The 22,176-nt window shown below is 36.8% G+C and overlaps 1 protein-coding gene across 2 annotated transcripts in view; it reads right to left on the bottom strand.

Annotated features, from left to right (window-relative positions):
- LARS2 (leucyl-tRNA synthetase 2, mitochondrial) overlaps positions 1-22,176 on the bottom strand; it is a 95,587-nt gene continuing 73,411 nt past the window's right edge. For both annotated transcript variants that reach the window (XM_085051364.1, XM_085051365.1), the window contains exons 15-21: positions 19,688-19,791; positions 18,330-18,512; positions 15,531-15,700; positions 14,481-14,558; positions 12,332-12,443; positions 5,740-5,867; positions 1-373 (exon numbers count right to left, since the gene is read on the bottom strand). In XM_085051364.1, the coding sequence (XP_084907490.1) occupies positions 194-373; positions 5,740-5,867; positions 12,332-12,443; positions 14,481-14,558; positions 15,531-15,700; positions 18,330-18,512; positions 19,688-19,791 (955 nt within the window). In that variant the 3' untranslated portion in view covers positions 1-193. The remainder of the gene's footprint in view (positions 374-5,739; positions 5,868-12,331; positions 12,444-14,480; positions 14,559-15,530; positions 15,701-18,329; positions 18,513-19,687; positions 19,792-22,176) is intronic.

The following is a 22,176-nucleotide window of genomic DNA, read 5'->3' as shown; positions in this document are numbered from 1 at the left end:
TTACCACGACTCAATAAGAAACTTTAATTCTGCACTTTTCTTCACATTGAAATGAAGATTTAGCAGCAACCTGATTTTAGTAAGATTTCTTTCCCACCTTTACAAGACAGTGAAATAATCGTAACTAGCATTTCTACATCGGTTTCCACCTCAAAAGATTCCATTTCCCTTTTACAGCCCAGCAGAGCTTTTACTATTCTTGCACTAAGAAGTTGATAAGAGCAGTTCTGGGAGACAAAAAGGCCTTTTTAATGGCTCGTCCCTGGAGGTGCTTCACTCCAAGTTCACTTTGAAGAACTAGCTCGTGGACCTCTTCAAAATTGCGGGCTGCTTGCTGAGGCACAAAAACTTTGCCACAGGCTTTGTTATTGATCTGAAAAAGAGACATGAAAACAAGAAAAAACAGATGTTACTAGACTGTTTTCTACAATTTCATTTCCTGTATCCAATCCATCTTGCTACACAAAGAAAGGGAGAAAGTGGAATAAACTCTCTTTTCTCCAAAACCACACTTTCTAAGTAGAGAATAAAATTCTTCCTATCTCCTGTCCATCTACCACAAGATAAAACTCTGACTCATGATACTCGAAAATTGAAGAAGTGGCCACAGGAAGTCTCAGTTTTGAAGACAGCAAGCAGCACGTGACTGTGCAATGCAGCGATCTTTTAATTTAAAAAATGTGACAGTCACATAAGCTGCATAAAATGGTTTGTCTAGTGGGAATCTTGGTTTGTACATACTTCTGGCCAGCAATTTGGCTTCTTTACAGCTAAGCAATGTCTTGCAGAGATTCAAATGGAAGATTTATTATTTTTATAAAAGCAGGCCTTAACTTGGTGTATGTTGCACTCATTGTTACATGTTGCACTCAACCCATGGCTCATTAATCCAACACTGACCACAAAGACGTCAACTACTCACAAAGTAACATTTTCCTCTGTGTGGCTGGTTTTCAGAGCAGCTTATGCGCTGGTTTTGCTTCAGTGGGGCACAATCACGAAAGCAAAACTGAATAAGTCCTTTGGTGGGAATCACCTTAATTTATAAAATGGTTTTATAAATCCTTTCTATCATCCAGTAAGAGGAGATAATGGACACAGATTACAGAGCCTGACTGAGCACCTTTCTGGAGCTGGCATAAAATTAATTATTACAAAAGCTTTCAGATTTATATGGATTATTTTCAGTGGTTTAATGAGAAGAATGTCAATCACACATTTCAGAAAATAAAATAATTTGAATTTTTTAATGCAGTTAATCACACTACTAGCATAATAATCTGGTGTAGGTACTGCAGATCTCTGACCCCTGGGCATAATTTCAAGCAGATTTCAATCTTCTAAAAGAAACATATATTGCTTCATGCAGTTTGGACATAAAAATGTACATGGCTTGGTTTTCACCCGGATTTTATCCAGGATATCTGTATGCAACACAGAAAAAATGAGAGAGACCTAGTTCACTTACCTAGTTTGTCTTTTATTGAAAATAAAATAATTTGTGCAATTCTCTGAGAGGAAGTTGGGACAGATTTTTAAGGAACAAGATGAAATCTCAAATGCAGCAAGGATGAACCACTTCTGGTTTTTGACTAGTCCTGACGATAATTCGCAGTAATGTCAGTAGGCTTTTAACTATTCCCACACACATCCCTAATGTGGCATCATAAAAGGCTGGCTGTGTTAAACTTTGCCTTTAGCACCTGGTACAAAGTAAATCCCTTAAAAAACACATAGGAGTTCATCTTTAAAGCTTTTGTGAAAAATAAATACAAGCAGTGCATTTTGACAGGACACTTCAGAGAAGAAATGCATTCCACAGAAAAAGAAAACAGTAAAATCCAAACAGATACAGTTTTAGTGGGAATATAAAGCAAGCTTCTCAGCTTGCTGCTAGGACACGCAGCCTGCAGTTCAAAGCTATGCCTGCCTAGTTAAAATGTCATTCTCTGTCCTCCATCATGCAAATTAATATGTCCCAGTGGATGGATGTTGGCGGGGGAAATTTTCCACAACTAGCCTATTTGGTGCTGTTCTCAACAGAAAAGCCAAGCGGTCTAAATCAACTTGGTAAATAAATGACTGCTGGCGGTTGTGTTTTCCTAGAAAGGTTGAGAAGCCTGGGCGACCTGGCACTGTGTACCTTCCCACAGCACATCTCCACCTTCCCACAGCATGTCTCCTGATCTTCCCACACTACCCTGTGAGCTGGCACCAAAACTTCCATCAAACAGCAGATTGGTTATGGTTTCACCATGTGTTTGAGCATGGCTTTCATTATTTCATAGGTATTAAGAAGCATTTTAACACTATTCTTAAAATAGGGAGCTGCAGATTTAATCATATGCTATGTGTAACAAGCATCCTATTTACATATCCTTTTAGTCCAGGTTCTCAGCGGGAGAAATGTCTTCTGCTATTCCTCCATCTCTCTCTGTGCAGACCAGCATAACCCTTGGCATTTCCAGGTGAAAGTGTCAGCACAAGAAAACTGGGTGCTGGCAGCCTTTTTTCTCTGAAAAATCATGGAAAACTGCAAGAAGAGAAATACTTGGGTCTTGGGTCCTTCCTTCCCCTGAGGAAGGAAGCTGTTGCTTTTCTCTCCTCTTATTTTCCCTCACTTAATTCTTTTTTTTTTTTTTAAACATTTGACATTCTACACTATCCTGGATCGACAGGGAGCCAGTGGTAACTGTAGAAGTTATAAAAGTTGAAATGAAATCACAAAAGACTGAAAAATAAGCACCTTGAGGCTGCAGAAAGGAATTTTAAATTCAACTCAAATATTTTTTTACCATTAATGCATAATCCTTCTGAGAAGTAAAAAAGAAAATAAATATCTGTGCACTGTTAGGCCTCCCTCATATGCCAAAGCAAGAAAAATGACAGCAACTTTTTTTTTTGTATATAAAAACATCAGTTATAAGACCACATCTGCTAACAGTTCTGCACCACCTAGAAAATGTGAGGAATGCTAGTCAGAAATGTGTTCATAGGAGGAAATGCACACTACATTCAGGTCAGATTTTTCAGAGCATTAATAACATAAAGTATTATTAAAAATACTCAGCTTTGCAATAACGTTTAGAGTAAAAGATGCTGTGCATATCCAGTGAATTTAAATTCTTTTCTTGTAGGCAATCTATATTTTTTCAGCCAAGGATACAGTGAGTTGGTTGCTTTTGTTGCTTTGGGTTAAATATGGAAAGACATAACTCTAGCACAGACAGGAAATAATGAAGTATTTTGTGTGAAGAGAAATAAACCCAAAATGTCTCAGCAGACAAATCCCTGGCAGCCTGAGGCAGTTTGATGACTTGAGAAGAATAGGATTGTGGCCCAAAGACTTGGTTTGACTGTACAGCCTTGTGAAGAGACACTGATTCTTTGCAACTAACCAGTTCCTCTGTATGCTGAGTGTTTCTTGGTTTAATGAGGGCAATTTATTTTTGCAGCCATACAAAAACCTACAGTGTCCACATGACTTCCCACATTCCCCGCACATTCACATTCCCTGCTCCCCCATATTTCCCTTTTGCCTTACTCTTACAGTAGAAAGCCAGGCACACTCTGTAGGCACTATTGTTAAGAATTATTCCCAGTTCAAAAAAGCAACTTGTCTCTCTAGTCTTCCAGTCACTTGCTTTCTCAAAAGCAAGGTGTCTACGTATATCATATTCTTCCAGGAATATATGACTGAGAACACAGGAGTTGTTTTTTCTCTTATTACAACAAGACTGTCACACAAGGCTATGGCTTTGACAAAGTCAACCAGGAACAGAAACAAAAATAATTTTCATAGTGGCTATATAAAGCAAAATTTTTTTTTTTGAGAAGGAAATTTTAGTATCAGCAGAAAAACATCAGTGAAATGTTTAGGCATTTTCACATTTGGTTGTGTAGTCTTAAAAACATTGTTTCCAGAGTTTTCCCTGTGTTGTTGAAGTGGTTATTTCAAAGATATATTTAATAACATGGTTGCTTTAACCACAGCTGCAAAGACCTTTCTATAATTACACAATTTCTCATTCATGACTTCCTTATAAGCTGAACACTGGAATTCAAGATGTTTGCTAGCTGTGCTTGGATGTGAAGGCTTATTTTGAGCTTGAGAGAAGTGATTAAACCTCAGTGAAGATTTTTACAGTTATAACTAAATGCTTATCACTTGGGCAAGAAAGAGGAAAAAAGCAATTAATCCACAGTGACTATTAGGCTAAGTCTTCTATTAACCCCAGCTGGCAATTCAGTCATTCTCCTTGATTTGGGAAAAGATGCCAATTGAAAATTTCCTTCAAAAAGACATACTCCTTGGCTTCTGGTAAGGGTGTATGTTTAATGTTGGAAAAATCTGTGTTTTAACAGCTTTTCTCAATCTGCTCAAATAAACTGACTCAGAGATCTGGCAAGATATGAAATTATTTGCAAAGATACTTTGATTAAGGAAAGCTATAGCGACATGGCTTCTCCTAAATTCAACCAGCTCTTCCCTCCTCAAAAAACTCAGCTCAACAAAAATAACCCAACTTCTTTGCTTCCTCTCCCAAAGGGGCAAACAGAATAAAATGCAACTAAAATGCATTGGTTCTGTTTCTTTTACACACAGAGAACATACAGTTTTACATGACCAAATGTCATTTCTCCTATAGGCTCCATTTCAATCAATGTCCAGAAACACAGGAAGTTTCTGAATTGAAGCATTTAATTTAATTTAATTTAAAACACTGAAGTTTAGAACATCTGCACTAAAGATTATTCTTTGGTGAACAGTGAAAAAGGCAGAAGTCCTGCAGATCTAGAAGTATGCAACTACATTAATTACAGACTGCCATAATGCCCTGAGCATGAAGAACTTGAAGGCAGGTGGACCAGCAGTCAGTCAGTGGAAGAGCTGAGACACTGCTCAGGGATCCCATGGATTTGGCTCCAGGTATTCCCTCCAGTATTCCACTCACTGCTACTGTGCACTGTCTAAGGATCAAGCTTTACGATGCCTGGGAGCATCCTGAAGACATGCTAGTTAACTAGAGCCATAGGAAAGAACACGGTAAGCTACAATGTGCACATGTAACCATTAGAAAATTGCAGGATAACTAAATGTAGTTACATGTCTACTCTTCCAGTGAACAGCCAGCTCCTTCCCTAGACCACAAAGGGGTAAGAGCACAAAGACAAATTGGAAGTTTTAACATTTCCAAAGATAGCTGGTTTTCTCAACCCCATTCCTGCAAATACACTCTCCTGACATGTGACAGAAATTCAGCCCGAGGCAGATGGGAAACATCATTTTGGCAAAAGTCACAACTTAACCCAGCTTATGACTGGTCCTATTAGGCAGCCATAGCACTACTGGTATCACAAGAAATATCACTTATACATTTTTGTATAGGGACAAGTTAATAAATGCACTGTCAGGCAAAAAATATCTATATTTTTATCATAGTTTTGACTGTATCATCCTTGCCCATGGCTGTTCATTGGTCAAATCTCCACAGGTACTAATATTCAGTCACTCTGAAAGGTTTATATTTAGGGCGTCTCTCTTCCAAACTCACTGTTTTTTCCATTTAGGAAACCATTTTAATTACTCAGCACAACCATAATTGCAGCTTCTATTTTGAACTTTCACTGAGCCATCTACTAAGGGAACTGACTTCCACAAGAGCAGAAATTCCATCATCCTCTGGGCTCATAACACATTACTTGGCCACTACTGAAAAGAAATTAAAATGCTCTCACCAGTACAGACATCTCCACAACATCTGATGGCTGAAGGTACTCTGGGTCTACTTTGGGCCAGGACTGATGCAGAACATCAACGTCCCAGTGATGGTGAATACAAAGTTTATTCTGCATATGTGCCAAACCTGGGAAATGAAAACAGTAAAACATTCATCTGTACTGTAACCAGAACATTTGGTCTTTGGAATTTGTTTGACAAATTAGATCAGGATAAAGTTGACTTTAAAAGAAAGTACCATAGGAGATAATTACATTGTTTAGATTAGCATACAACACATTACAAACAGAAAGACATGCATCTTTGAAGCATTTGTTTTATACCATGAGTAAAGATATTAACAATGTGGGCACACTGTAGATTCAAATTAACACTCCATAACTTTGCCATGAGTACAGAAGACTACTGCTTATTATTTTAAATTGTAGTACTGCAACACAAGTTGACCTCTGCTTCTAGAAGTCAATCATAATACTGCTTTTATTTTCAGTAACGCCACCAGCTTGATTAAAATTTTACTAACAACTGAGAATGATAAACAATTACGGCTTATTATTTTACCACCTATAATGCTGGGTAGTTTCTAAATTTGCAAGTCAAGCTACTTGCAAGATTTTCCCTATTCTGTGAAGTGCATTTTCTCACAAATTAAAGGTGCTACAAAGGAATGCCTTACACAGCTTGCTCTTCTTATGATTTTTACATTCTGAAACACTTTATCCTCAGATTTTATTTAAAAAAAATTCTAAAATGGGTATAAGTGATCTCATTTTATTACACAGGCTATAGTCTTCCCAAGATAATTAATTACTAATTTGTTTAAGTAATAGAATAGGATGCAAGTAATTCTGAAGCTGCATTCTGTAACTGAATAAAAGCTCCTGAGTGGGATTTATGTTGCTGTTTACTGCAGCTGTACGACAAAATACAAAGGTTTCATTTAACAAGTAGCTGTCAAATATGATCAGTATTTTGATGATGATTGCACTTGTGATTCTCACAAAGCCAGGAGATTTTTAAATTAAAAGCATTCTCTGTATGAATAAGAACACAGACTAAAACTTCTTATAAGCACATGCTTCATTCAGAACTGCAAAATGTATGTGAAATTTCATCTGGTTTAGGGAAACTACAGCAAAAGCATAAAAAAACCCATCAACACAAGATTTGCTGGTGAGACAGAGGCACTGAAGCTGTTCAAAACAGTATGACAGCAGCCATAGGTGCAAACCCAACCCATGCACAGTGTATACGTGAATTCAGCTCGCTGGATTGTTTAGACTAATATGGTGAGTAACAGCAGACAGGGACATAAAGAGCATGCAACTTCCTCCAGAAATATCCACCACATTTTTGTCAGTGCTTTTCAGACAAAGTGCTTTGGTAAAATGACACACAGCCGTGCTATTTGCTGAATGACTCAGAAAGGGGCAGTGGGGAGGACTGACGGGAGCTATTTCTACTGGCAAGCAAGAACATGCACATTTCCAAATGACAACAACTATTTATTAGGTAAACAATTTATTAAAACAATTCAGTGGCTCTGATTCTGTGTATTTTTTTTTTCTTTTGCCGCAGCAGCTCCGTAACTCAGAGAGCACAAGATAGGAATGCAAGCAGAAAAAAAATCTTCATATTGATGATTCATTATCACATTGACTGTAAAGACAACAGCTGTTAGATTCTTTCCTTTTTGGCTTTTGAACACCCAGATGAGCTCAGTTCTTTCCAGCTGATCACATGCCTTGTGGCAGAAGCATGCACACTGCCACTCCTTATTTTCCTGTTGAAGAGGATTCTTCAAACTATTTAAAGCTGACTTTCTGATATAAGAGCTTCTATCTACAAAAGCAAAACCAGGTCACTTTTAATGCCTGTGGAGGCTGACCCACCTAATAAACTGACTAATAAAAAAAAATTAAAATGTACGCTGAAGCAGTAAAAGTGTGTGCAAGCCCAATGTCAATCTTTTGGCTCATTTTCTTGCTACAAAATGAGCTATGACCTCATCCATAGAAAAAGAGAAGTAGAAAAGTCAACAGAACTAGTTTGAGAAAACAGTTTGACAGGAAACCAAAATGAAGGTTGTAGTTATGTTGCCTGTTTGGCTTCCTGCCTTAATTCACATTTTCTAAGCTGTAGAACACAGAAAACGCAATAACTTGGTTTGTATTTTCAAAATTAAACATGCACAACCAGAAACTTCACCACTCTTATCCAGAATGGTGATGGTCCACTTGTGAGGACCTAGACAGAACCCTGTTTGAGACATCAAAAATGGACCATTTCCGAAACTTTGATTACGAAAACATGAAAAATTTGTTTTGTTGTCTTACTGTACTGGAAGGTGGCTAGTGAAGTGCATTTTATGAAGTGGTGTGCATTTTGCATCATGTTTCTTTATGTATTTTGCTTTTATGGCTATAGATTCTCTTGCAGATGCAGGACAGAAAGCTAACTGTCACTGTAAGTTATTTACTTATAGGTACCCATCTGTACAGGACAGATCAAAGACAATACTTGTGCTCAATCTGAAGCCCTGACCTTTCTATCAGATCTGTTTCAATGATCTTCTACTGACTGGCAAGCTAATACTAGAGCAAGGTTTCCCTAACCAGTAACTCACAGCATTGGAACCCAATTCAAAACAGCATGTTAAATGAGTACTGTATTACTGTAAATTAGTGAATTGAGAGAAAGAGGGGACAGGACCAGTCTAACAACTTTTCAGCTCAGGGCAATGTTTTACTAGCATTACATGAGTATTTCATAAGAATAATACTTCCCCTAAGGTGCTATTTGACAGGGAAGAGCAGATTCTCATTTTAAAGAGAGTTAAGAAGGAAGATGTGGGAGCAATTGTGTATCAGCAAGATGTTGGAACAGCAAGGTAACTCTAGTCTTACAGAAAGGAAACCAGTGGAAAAAATTATCTGCAAAATGCCAGTAATTGTGCAGCTACTTGGACACAAAATTATGTAGATGAGAGAAAAAGCTGTGATTATGAAGTAAATTGAAAAAGAGCTGGCATGGGACAAGCCCTGGCACTGAAAGGTTAAAGCAGAAAAGGGAAGGAAGATGGAAGCCTTAATGGGTGATAAAAGGAAGCTAATGAAAACCTCTGAAACAATGGCAGTATCAGAGTTTAGGACTAGGGTATTTCTAACAGAAAATATAAGAAAATTAGAGGGGGAAGTATAAGACGACTGTAAGGGTGAATATCCAAATACTGCTAGTTTTTGGATTTAGCTAAATAGAAACAATAGAAATCTGTATTAGGTAAAATCCACCACACTAGCAGACAAGCAGAAAAAGGTTTTAAAAAGCTCACATCAAAAGTGTGTAAGGGCAAGTGGAGAGGCATTTTGGGTGAGTACCTACTTGCCCATGCAGCCTCTTTCTGGCATTGTTACCATGTTACTTTGTTCTTGATATGCTTTTTACTATTTAATGAATCTCTTGTTTGACAGATTCAGGCAAATTACATATCTGAAATGCCTTTCTGCAGCTCAGGAAGAACATGTCAGTCAGTCATGTGTGAAACAGTCTGCAATCTCAAAGAAATGGTAATGGCTGTTTCCAAACAGCTCTGAGAAAAGTTGTGTTATACCACTGGTATAGTAGTACAGAATTAGATTGTGGAAAGCCTGTCTTACGGTAATCTAACTCTAGGATGTGCTTGCAACCCAGCAAACTCCACACAAATCTTTTAACCTTCTTAAGACAATCTGTCTTCCTCCATTTGAAAGACTTGCTCTCCTTCCTTTCAGGTTATTACTCTTGCAGAGGAAAAAATATCTTTTTAAACTCCAAATCATGTTTCTTCTTGGATTTGTGAAGGGGGATTTCTACATTCAGATTTTCAGTTAAAATCTACGTCAATTAGCTTTCACTCAACTCCATTCTTTACAGAAGCCTTCTTGATCAAGGGCTGAATTCAGACAAATTCTTGCGAAAGAGCCATTGTAGTGATGGTTGAAACATTGCTAAGACAATGATACCATTAAAAATTCCAAAAATTATGTTTAATTTCAGTATTTCCTAAGATGTGTTTATCAAAGGTGTACATATCTTTCATGTGCCATCTGTAGTAAAAAATTAACAACTCACAATAAGCAGTTTCATATCCTTTTCTGAACAGCAAAATACCATAGTACTACAAACAAACTAAAAAAAAAGTCTCAAATGGTGTCTGTATATTCCTTAGATACAAGGTTTCAGGAAGGAAACTGATTTCCTCATCCTGTTAGTGTTCATAAACTGCCAAGATATCAGCCGGATGAACTCTTCCCACACTGAGGGGCTATGGCTGCTTTTTATGTTATTGAGCGATAAACCAGTGCATTCACTGCACAGTTAACACCATTAGGCTGACACACCAAAATACCAAAAACTGGAGAGAAAACTTCTTCAAACACAGACTATCAAACACTGGGTTGCTGCTGTTCAGCTGCTGAAAGGTGAGGCACTTACAGAACAGTATTCAAGCAGTTTCCATCAAAGAGTGGGGTCCACTGCTATAGGTGCAATTTATAGAACAGTATACAAATTCCTTTTCCTGACTAATTTACGAGAGAGGAAGCAGCATTATCCTGACATTTAGATGCAAAACCAAGGTGCAAAAGGAGAGACTTGGTCTGTGTTTGGAGAACTAAAGCATGGTGAAAACTAAACAGAGTATTTAGAAACCTTAACTTTCATATTGAAATCATTTAAAACAATAAGGCATCATCACCTATATGCAACAAAGTTTAAGAAACGGGTTACATCAGAAGAGCAACAGGACTTGGGGGAACCAGAGTGCAATTCAAAACATGAACTTGGGGAACCTTTAATATGAAATCCCAATCCCAGGACAGAATTGCAAGATGTTGGCTATTTCAAAACAATACAGTCTTCTTACCACAATGCAGCAGTTAAATGTACGTACATTCTCCTGATAAAATTGTTTAATAACTTCAATATAATGCAATGATCACCATACTAAAAGATTCTGTGATTTTCAAATTTCGTAATAAAATTCTTCAGGCAATAATCAACACACAATGGTTTTTTAGAATTGCTGCACTGAATTACAATGCACATGTCTCTGGACCACACAAGTAAAATTTTATCTTTAAATGCAGACAGAGGCTGACGACAATACACTTCCAATTTTTATATGCTTCCTTTTCATTCACATCAGAGGGAGATCCAGAAAATGTTTATCATTTTAATTCTCCAGTGATTTTAGTAGCAAGAAAATACTTCCTTCTCTAACATTCAAAATGCTACAGGATTAAGGTTTATGTTTGACAAGTTGTTAATTAAGATACCCTAGAGCTCTTTGTCATTTTATCAACCATAGTTGATAATTCTGTATTTCCTAAAATGTATTAGAATTCCAAGTTCAGAAGGCACTGTATGTGTAAGCAATTATCCCAGATCTCGTCTGCCTCCATCTCAGCCAATGTGGAAAACAGTAGTGCTAATTACTTTTATTTAGTATTATTTTAATTAGATGACACTTCATAGTATAAGGCCAGATGGATCATGTCTGATGCCACTCTTCATTCTAGACAGTTAAACTTCTATTAAGACATTTTAAAATCACTGGAAATGAAAACACATGCAAAAAACCCAACCCACTTTCCCTCGTATATCTTGTTTTTTCCATAGGGTCTGCCTCCATGTTACTGCTTTGAAGAAGAGCAATCTCTCCTTGAAAATTAAAATTACACAGAAACATGATCAGTTTAGCAGCACTGCTCTGCAAACACTTGAATGCACAATGTTTTGGGATGACTGTTGAAAATAAAACCATTAAAACAGTATCCAAAAGCTAATATTAGGTCCAAAACCACACAGCATTTTGTGGCCAGCCACAATACAGAATATATTCCTATCTTCCCACATGCATCTTGGGACTTTTCCCAATAAACCTTAAAATCAGCTGCTGAACTCTGGCATGCACATCCCTTATTCACAGGCTTTAACTGTATCAGCACCATGCAACTTAGCCCACTTGGTATTCAGACCTGTACAACTGTGACAGATCTTAAAAAAGATATCCTGTCTATCATTCCCATTCTCCATGGCAGGTTAATTTACAGCATAATGTCCCTCAGTCTCTGGGCATTCTAAAAGGGTACAATTTTTATTGAATACCCCTTTAGGCTTTTTAGTATCCAGCCCTCTGATATGGTTCTCTTTCCTGAAAGAAAATATTTGTAGTCCAAAGACTCTGAAACAGTTATTTGAAAAAGGGCTGTTTCTGTCCTGGTGTTCAGCTCTTAATAATGTCATCCATATTCAGGAGCCGTTAGCAGCTGACATGAATTCCTCATGCAGGTCCTGTCTTGAATTTTTCTTCTTTCTCCCTTTCTCTGCCTAGTTTCAAAAAATGCACCTCTGTATGCAAGGAAAAACAAACCAAAGGCAGAAAAGAGAGATGTGGGAATACCACAAGGGTCAAGTTTATTCAACAATATTGACAGAAGGTGACAAGCTAGATGAAGAATTCAGAGATAAGTGACACATGTACTAAGTACAGACATTTTTGTAAATTTCTCGTCATTTTTCCTAAAACATCTATATAAAGTTCATAAATACCTTTCCACATTTCTGATGCAATGTGAGGAGCCATAGGTGCAACCATAATGCAGAGTGAAGCCAAAGCATCTTCAAATTCTGTGCTGTGAAGAACAAGAAGCCGAGGAGCTTGCTGAGTGAAAAGACAAGGAAAAAGAAACAAACCGTTAACATTCTGAGGCAGGGGGAGGAAGTAGTTTAATTAAGAAGAAAATGCAGTGATAAAACCTAAAATCAATGTCTGTGCTGAAGAGAGTGTAATTTCACAATAAATTGGAAACTTATGAAAATGGAGAATTAAAATCACAACCCTTGGTCATAGAGCACTCTCTAACATTTAGAAGCTAATCCTAAAGTGGCTGAGGAGGACCCTTGGGGATCTGCTCTAGCATAGGAGTCTGAACACACACTCGTGGACAACAGTGACCCTCAAAATCACTTTGAGTGCTCTCTTTTCTAGAAGTGCAATCTTAGGCAAAGCCAGAACTATCTGAGAAGACGTGAGTACTTGTCTATGAGAGTCAAACTGTGCTGAATGCAGCATGGGTTTTGTTGGGAAAAGGTTCAGTTGTACAGGAACATAGATCAGCTTAAGTAAAGCTGAATTTAGTGACAAAGTGAGGTTTTACAGCTGATGGAAGCTTTGGGAATCAAAAGCACAGCAAAGTCTTTTACAGTTTGATGTTCTGATTGTTTTAGTAAAGTGTCTGGATTCTCTAATATAGAAAATATCCAATTTCTGGCAAAAGGTATGTGACTGACAAAATCTGAACTTAATTTCTCCATTTAACTTAACTTACAGAAAACATAAAAGAAACTTAAAAGAAAAGACATATCACCAAAAGTAATCAGATGAAGTTTTTCTTTCTTTGTCTGTGTAAGAGATTATATCCCATGGCCAATTCAGCTGCTGCATTTATTCTGTAATTTATCCCTCTAATGAAACAGCACAGAAAAATGCCAATACATGTCATCTTATGAGAATTATTTGATGTGATGGACTCCCATTCTCATCAACTAGTAAATTGTCCAAAACCAGTAATTTGCTTGACCTCAATTGTCAGAGGGCATCTTCTTATCACTGATACAAACAGGGTCAGTGCAAACTATATTTGAGTGAGTTTTAGTAACTGCTACCTGCTTTCAATATTTAATCCTTGCCCATCTCTCCACTTTCTCCTTTTAACTGGGAGCAAAAGAGGAAAAGTCAGCATGCGATATGGAAACTCGTTCTTCAGAGATACTGCACTGACTTCTTTGGTCAAGAAATACATCAGTGTTCAAGTATCTGGCTGTCTGTAGGACAGAGTTTTAACTTTTTTTTAACATTAACTCCACCATCCACTAGCCCCAAATGCCAATGAATCACTGAGTTGGAGATAAACAACTGCATGTTACCTTCCCAACACCATACAGTACATCAGACGTAAGTTACCTCAGTACAGCACCTGTGTACAACCTACTTAACTTTTTGTTAAATTCCTTGATTTTGCCAATAAGCTTCTTGGAATCCATAAGGTAGGAAATGGTATTTAAATAAAGAAGTTGAAACTTTCAAAATGATGTTTAATTTCTGGTCTATACCATTATATGCCTGAAGAATTGCTCAACCAGGTCGAAGAGCAGTAACAAAAATAATGATAATAGCTTATTATATTTCATCCATCACCACTGGCTGATAAGCAACATAATCTGAATTAAAAATCTTAAGTTCAGCAGTGTAAGATATCTTTCAGGACTGACCATGTGTGATTTTCCTTGCAAAGAATAACCCTCTTAAAATCAGAATGCTTGGCAGTTCTATAAGGTACCACTATACCTGGCTACCTGTGCAACTTGGCTAAAATCAAGAGAACAAAGAACCGAACTAAACAAAATGTATCCTCTTGAAATAACAGGGCGTAGACATAAACATCAGAATCTAGTGGATCTAATACCATCAAGATCCTCCTGCAAAATTGTTTCTATTTCAGGGTTACAGTGATACTAGAACATGCTGCTTTTGAACTGGTTAACTCAACAAGGCTCTTGACTTAAGAACACTGGTTATGAAGTTAATGACATACAGAAAGCTGGACTATAGCTCAGGCAGCTCCTGCTTTGTATAAAGACTGACTGTAAAGGAACAGCATCTGAGAGAAAAGGAAATGCTTTAATATCACATACTTACGTGGAGTACATTAGTGAGGCTCATCAATCGGGAAATAGCTGCATTAAACAAATGATCCTTTGTGAAGTAGTCAGTTACCTTGTGTTAGAAGAAAAGGTCTATCATTATTTACTTAAAATTCTCAAACTTGGAATACTGGGTTTTTAAATGAAAAACAATTACTGATAATCAATTTCAATTTGTGAAATATGTGCATCTTACCTCTTACATGAAAATCACTTTGGTAGGCAAACACATCATATGTACAATCATGTGTGTATGGGAAAATAACAGTCATATAAAAATACTACTGATTAGCTTCCCTTTTGTTTCAGGATTTAAAAAGCTTCAATCAATGCTATGAAAAATGTGCCTTAGTCACCCTTTATTTCCTTTAATAAAATATCTTCCCTTTGCCCCTAACAAGAGACCTTCTCTCTTGTAAATCCATTTATTCTGGTGAAAGCTTGTTCATAGATTACAAGACTAGAATTATAAAGTCTGTTAAATGATCTGGAATATCCTTCACAGCAGGGTTTAAAACAGCAAAAGTTTTTATCCATAAAAAAACACTTTACGTTAATTTTGCAGGTATTTATGTCTCCTTCTGAGTCTTGGATAATTGAATTGATGCTAATCACAGCAGGAGACAAAACATAACAAGAGACAAACAACCATTTCAGTATTTTTTTTAAGGATATGCTAATACATTTTCACCAGTGGCTTTTTTTGTTCTATATCAAATAGCAGGCATAATAATGAGATATGAAGCAAACAGATCAAAAGCTTTTGTTAGGGGTAACCTACAGAACTCACCTACAGTTTTGCTACTGAAAATGGAGTTACTCGAATCCCAGATTGGTAACATTTTAATGCCATAACATTTCATCCCTTAAATGAGGCATACATCCTTTAAATAATTTGTAGGTAGATGAAATTATTTACACAGAGAATAATTCACTTAAAAATAATGGAAAAAGCTTTTGGCTCTGTAAGTCAAACATATGGTTTTAGCATAAGAAGCAACTCATTTAGTCATTTAGAAACTATGTATAAAGTGTTTCTTTCAACCTCAGAAATCACCAGATTCTTCTGCTCCCAGATCTTTCTGGCTTCAGCCTTCTCTTTCTTATTCAGAAGCTCAGGATTGGGCACGGTTCCTGAAGTCCTGGCTTCAATAAGTTTGGTTACAAGTGCCCAGAGGCGCGTCTGCCATCTCTGAACGCCCGGCATAGCATCAGCTGAGATTAATGAAAGATTTCAGAAACAAATTAAAGTTACAATTAAAGAATCCCAAACTTTAAAGAAAAGCAGGAACAGAACAGTTAAGTTTAACATTAAAAAAACCCCCTCTGTATTTTAAATGAAAGATATCAATGTAATTAAAAATGTCTTTACAAGTAATGCTGAGTTGCTTTAATAGAAAAAAAAATCAGTAGAAGCATTTTTCTGCAATGACTCTAAAACATATACATAGCAAAAATACAGCATAGAATATTTGCTGAAATCTGTAAAATAATCCAATGTTACGTCAATTCTAGAACGTTCATCTTGTGTTTTAATGACTCCACAAAGGAGCTGTATGTGGTCTCAGTTTTTGAACTCATGGAAGAATACAAACATACATACATATATACACGCATATACACACGCACACAGAGGTATGCACACACATATTTTTTTCAAATGGAGAAGTTTCTTTTCAAATTTGATTTTAGAAAGTATGTATACTTTCGTTGCTACAGAGATGCTATTGTGCTAGTGAGTACAGGCTCTGATCCTTGGTACCCTCTTTTGACACAGCTTAGTTTGGGATGGGGAGACTATGAAGCTGCTCACCTTGACCCTGAAGGCATTGGTCCTATTCCATGCCTGCTCACACCATGGGAGAGAAGGACATGAGGCCCTGCCTTGATGTCCACCAAAAAAAGGACAAGGAATCTAGTCTGAAGGGCAATCATCAAAAGGCTATCAAAACACATCCAGTGAAGAGAAGGACCATGACAACTGAGAACCACTATTTAATATTCTTTGAATGAGATAATTTTCTGTAATGGCTTTGTGCGGCAAAGTTTTGGTAGAGAGGGGCTACAAGGATGGCTTCTTTGGGAAGCTGCTAGGAGCTTCCCCCATGTCCAACAGAGCCAGTTGAGCCCAGGAAGAAGAGAGAGGTGAGAGGAAGATGTAAATTTGGTTTTACTTCTCATTACTCCACTCTAATTTTAATTGATAACACATTAAATTAATTTCTCAGTCGAGTCTGTTTTGTCCAGGATGGCAACTGCTGAGTGATCTCCTTGTCCTTATCTCAACCCACAAGCCTTTTATTGCACTTTTCTCTCCCTGTCCAGTTGAAAAGCAAGGAGTGATAGAGCAGCTTGGTGGGTACCTCACATCCGGCCCAAGGTCAAACCCAACACAACCTGCTTGATTTCTTCAAATTAAACATTCATAATTTTGTTATCATTAAGAAGTTCAGACCAAAGCTTAAAGATTTAAGAGATGCTTTTCACCTACTTGCTATTTTCTTCTCCCCTGGAAATATCTTTAGGCTGCTAAAATCTCCTTTTTGTTTACATTTTCCAATACTCTTAACTTGAGATGACTCTGAAATCTTTCTTTCTGTTTCTCAAGTGGTAAACAGGTTGGCTTGAATGACTGAATGTATATTTGCTAGTATTATAACTGCATGTGTTTAGCTTTCTTAAAAAATATTTAATCACCAAGTTCTCGTATACTTTGCAACTCAGATTTGGTACATGCTGTTCTCACAGTAATTTAATTATTGCATTTTCAACATCAAAAAATACAGCAAAAAGATTGTACATCACTGAATCAGCTGCCTGAGAGGGAATTTGTGTACCTGTGTTGTGTATGGGATGCAGCTGTTAAGGCTTGATTCTAAGTGGTTCAATTTTTTAAAAGATCTTTTCAAATGCCTAGCTCTCTACTGTTGCGATTAGATGGTGACAGAAAGCCAACTGAGAACTCATAAAGCTCACTCCTCCAGTACGCAGAGTAGTGCAATAATATATAAAAGAACACACATGAATATAAAGCATGACAGACACAACTGAAATAATGTTTAGTGCAGGCTGAACTAAGTGGCAAGAACTTAACACATGAAAAAATGAAGAACTACACTTTTTGAAACCAGGCATGGAGTGTTTTATTAAAGCCTTATGCAACAAGAAGGTGAAATGTATAATACTACATTAAAGTGTATGAACCACAGTAGATAAAAGAAATTAAGACGTGTCAGTATGAGGAATTGCATGATAGGAGTAAATAAGTACACAGGAGGGAAACTGTTCACTTAATCAAGAAGTGAGCTCATAAAAATGTCGTATCTAGAAATACTAATTACAAGGAACTCTGATTATCTTCTAATGAGATTCTTCTGAGAAGTATTTCATAGTCCATCTTACAAAAGATATTGCATGTGTGTTAATAAACAGAAATAAAATATTGTAAAGTTGTATCTGTGATCTGATATGATTAGAAAAACAGATTATAAAGAATAAAATAATAAATTTCAGTTAATCAATCATTGCTAATTAAAAAAAGACAATGAGGCCCAAGTTTTCAGAAGAAAATACAACTTAAGAAGTGCTTTTCATATGTGCTTTTACTTTACAAGAGGTAAGCTGCTTGCAATAATCTTGCAAGTTTGCCTCTCAGTAACAGCTTTGTGACCCTCTGTCTTTTAAAAGAAACAAGCAATAAAACTTGCTTATGATACTTCTTTGATTCATTTTTTCCCAAAACCTGGGCATCAAGAATGGTATTAATTTTGTGTTTAAAATATAACACCTGAGAAAAAAGAAATAAACCCACAACAAAACAAACAACAGAAACAATCTGACTTACTTTTGGCATCCCACAGAATGTCCTGTTCTGGAGGAGCAGCAAACAGAATGTAAAGACGCAGGGTGTCAATGCCATATGCTTTCACTATTTCCTCAGGGTCTATTCCATTGTACTTAGATTTGCTCATTTTTTCCCAAGCAACTTGGAGCTTCTCACCAGTTTTTAGGTGAACTGGCTCAGTTCCTGAGTATTAAGACATAGAGGAAATACTGAAACAAATTTTGCTCACTTGTAACAGCAAATAATTTTGTTCCCTAAGCATGAGGAGAAACAACTATTGCTAGTGTTTTGGGTTTTTTTTCCAAAACAGCTTAAAGAGGTATACCACCCATTCTAAGTACTCTTTTCCCTCCCAAAGCTTTCCTATGTTAATGTTTTAACACCAGTGATATCCCAATGCTTCCATCACATCATGACAAAAAGTCTCCTACTATTTGGAAGCTGTATCTGGCATGCATCCTAAGTGCTGCCTTGACAGCTCCTGACATTTAAACTTTGCTATAACCATGACATTTAAAACTTCCTAGATAGGTTTAATTTGATACAATTCTGACCTGTACTTAGCTTTTAAAAATACTGGATTTATAGGTTTCAATTGCAGTAAGCTATCCTGAAAAGAGTGTGCTTTCTCTTGCATGAATTTAGAGACAGAATGGGACATTTATACTTAAAAAGGTGCAACTGAGTAAACCCTCTGCTACAAAAAAGCCCAATCTTTTCTAGAAGAAAATAGGATAACAGTGGCAAAACTTAAGAGGGTGGGTGGGTTGGTTGGTTGATTTTTAACTGACTTACAGGGTTTGTATCCAGTGGTAACAAGGATGTATGAAAGGAATGCTTACAAGAGGCAAATATGACCAAACCATTTTTGTTGCTACAGGTGCCATAGCAGTGACTTGCTGATCCAGTTTATGCAGTGAAGGCTCTGGAAAGAACTTGAAAAATAGCACTGTTTCCTTCAAGTTCTACATTCCTAATATCTACTGAATACACCTGCACCTGTGTTAGTTTTGCCATGATGTTTTTGTAGGTCCGGGACTAACTGACTCCATTCAGCAGGCTGCTGAGCACTGTCTTAACCAAACTGACTTTTGATCTCTTGGACTACACTGGAGCTAAAATAATACCATGGCACTGTTTCTGTGTTTGGATGCAATTAAAAGCTGCTGGATTAGTAGGATCTCTGTGCACTCAGCAGTATGTGTGAATCCAAAACTCACAGAAGTTGCTCTCCAGTTTAAATATTAGAAGGATTCATTTTCTCTTCCAAATTTTCCCAGCACTGAGACTTGTACACTGAAGCAGTCTTTGGCTTTAGGGATACACCTATGTCGATTTTCCCATGCAGTTTCTCTTACCAGTGAGATCAACCTCCTCTTTCTTCAAACACTGGCCTGTTGTTTTTAGTCTGAATGTCTGATTCTTGATAAGACCTTGAACCAAGAGCTTATGGAACGGCTCCCTAAGGATGGAAGGAAAAAGAAACTTCTCTGTTGAAAAGAACTGTCAAAAGCATACTTTATGATAAGCCTCAGGTGTTGAGCCAATCAGGCACAATTTTTTAATGAAACAAGAATTTCAAGTTGACTACACATAAATAGTTGTCACCTTAGAAAGAGTACTTTGTGCATTTATTCATGGTGGTTGCCTGGCAAGTTATAAGTATTTATTTGCATTCCACTCACATTCTTGCACCCTGATTTAGTACTAAGTTATTCTAACATCACTTTTCAAATTAGCATATGGATAATACACAGAAGTTTCTTGGCCCTACAATTTCCCCAACTTCAAGCTAAATCCCTTGTGTAAAAGCATTCAAGTACCTGGCCTCATTGTCTTACAAATATTTAGTTCCAGCTTCTCTTGAGGAGCACAGGATTTTGGAAAAATCAAAATGTTGTTGCACATTTCTTTCTATAAACAGATAAGACAGTTTCTCTAACATAAGCACCCATGTGCCTTGTCCCTTTGCAGAATCAGCTGGGAAGGCCTGGCTGTATGAAAAAATACACTAGAAAAAGGGCAGTACTGGAAAGTTCATATCTCAGTGCATCAATTTTTTAGCACTTTCCTAGGAAAATTTACATCAGGAAGAGTAAACTCTCATGAAATGAGTATATGATAGGGCTAAAAAGAGCCTTGAAGGGCAGTAGTGCACTCAGCAAGAAATAAACTCTAAGTAAACACTGCTCTGGCTGACACACTATTGCGTCCCCCTCCTTTAATGATCTTGCATTTCCAATGCATTGAGTCACATGCCTGTCACTGTTTACACTGAAGAAGAGGCAACAAAATTAATCTCTAAAGCTTTTGGTTCCCACTCAGTAGGACAGGAAAGTAAGGCAGTTCCAACAGCAGCCTCAAGAACAGCAGGGGCCAGGGAAGGAGGAAGTATGAAGCCATTCCCACAAGGCGTACATAGTCTGGGAGCCTTCTCATGGGATCCTCCAACACAGGGACATCAGTGACCATCATTTTGGAGAACATGATCATCAGCACTGGTTAATACTGACTTGCACATCCTAATGCTCATGTGTGCTCAACATTAAACCATCTGAATTCTCTACACGTTTACCTCATGAAGCCTCAAATACACACAAAACAACTTATGTAAAAAGGATGCATTATTCCTATTAATATTTTTTTAAAAAGCCAGAATATACCCATCTAAAAAAGAAATAGTAAAACCAGACACATTTTATTTCACATGTACAAAAAAGTCATAATTCAAAACATGACTCACTTTTAAGGAGTTAATATAATATTTTACATTATTAGGAAATACAAATTACATGACAATTTATCTCACAATTTAAAACAAAGCAATTTAATAATACAATTTAAGTATTATTAAATTATATAAAAATTACGCATGTTTCTACTGTATTAAAGCGGATATCTTCCAAGAACTAGTCGCTGAACACTTTTGATGACTCTGAAGTAAGGAGATATTTGAAAACAAAACTTTAAACTGGGGGAGAAAGTGACAGGCTTCATATTTTATCTTCAACATGTTCAAGTTTGAACATGAGTTTCCTTCCTTGCATATTTTGTATACTTATAAATATTGTGCAAGTACTGGCAGACATTGATGTATCACTCAGTCACAAAGAAGTACGAGTCTCTGCCATGCCACCTGGTTTTATCAACAATGCTAAGTAAGAGCAGCAATTCAAGCATCTCAATAAATATTTTCTAGACAATATTTCAGAGGTTGACAGAAAAATCGTGTTGTTTAGAGGTAAAGGAACTTAAGGGAATGAGAACAGAAGCAAAACCAAGAAAAACTATTTTTAAAAGTAGAATGCAAAAATAATCTAAAATATATATATATATATATATATATAAATATTATAAATTATCCACGTCAATTAGAAGGTAAAAATTGGGAACAAAAACTTGGTAACCCTAACAACAACAATGGTGGGAAAATGCTTCAGGATTTAACAGTTTAGGATATATTTCTTCTACAAACTAGAGACATTACCCCACAGAAAAAAAAAATTCCCCCTATCATTCAGTACTTCAGTCTGTTTAAGATCTCAGACGGTTATTAAAATAGCTACACTTCCTGCTATCTAAAATAAAGCTAATGAGGTAGCCAGATCATCCAAATCAGATAGGGCTCTCCACTGGAAGTGATATTTCAAGGAACACTTATTTTTAATGACAAAGAGTTAGTTCAGATCATATGCCAAGTTACTAAAAGCTGAATGCAGGAACAAGCATTTCTTATTTTTGTTTACGCTGACAGAGGCTACAAAAATGCAATACAAAATACATTACCAAGTATGGGGAAAGAAACAACAACCATGTGTTCCTAGTGGGACACCGCAGGAGTATGGAG

The sequence above is a fragment of the Lichenostomus cassidix genome, chromosome 2 (genome assembly GCF_008360975.1).
Source record: "Lichenostomus cassidix isolate B80296 chromosome 2, HeHo_3.0, whole genome shotgun sequence".
Classification (NCBI taxonomy): domain Eukaryota; kingdom Metazoa; phylum Chordata; class Aves; order Passeriformes; family Meliphagidae; genus Lichenostomus; species Lichenostomus cassidix.
Note: the sequence above shows the minus strand (reverse complement) of the source record. Positions and strands in the feature narration are given on the sequence as shown.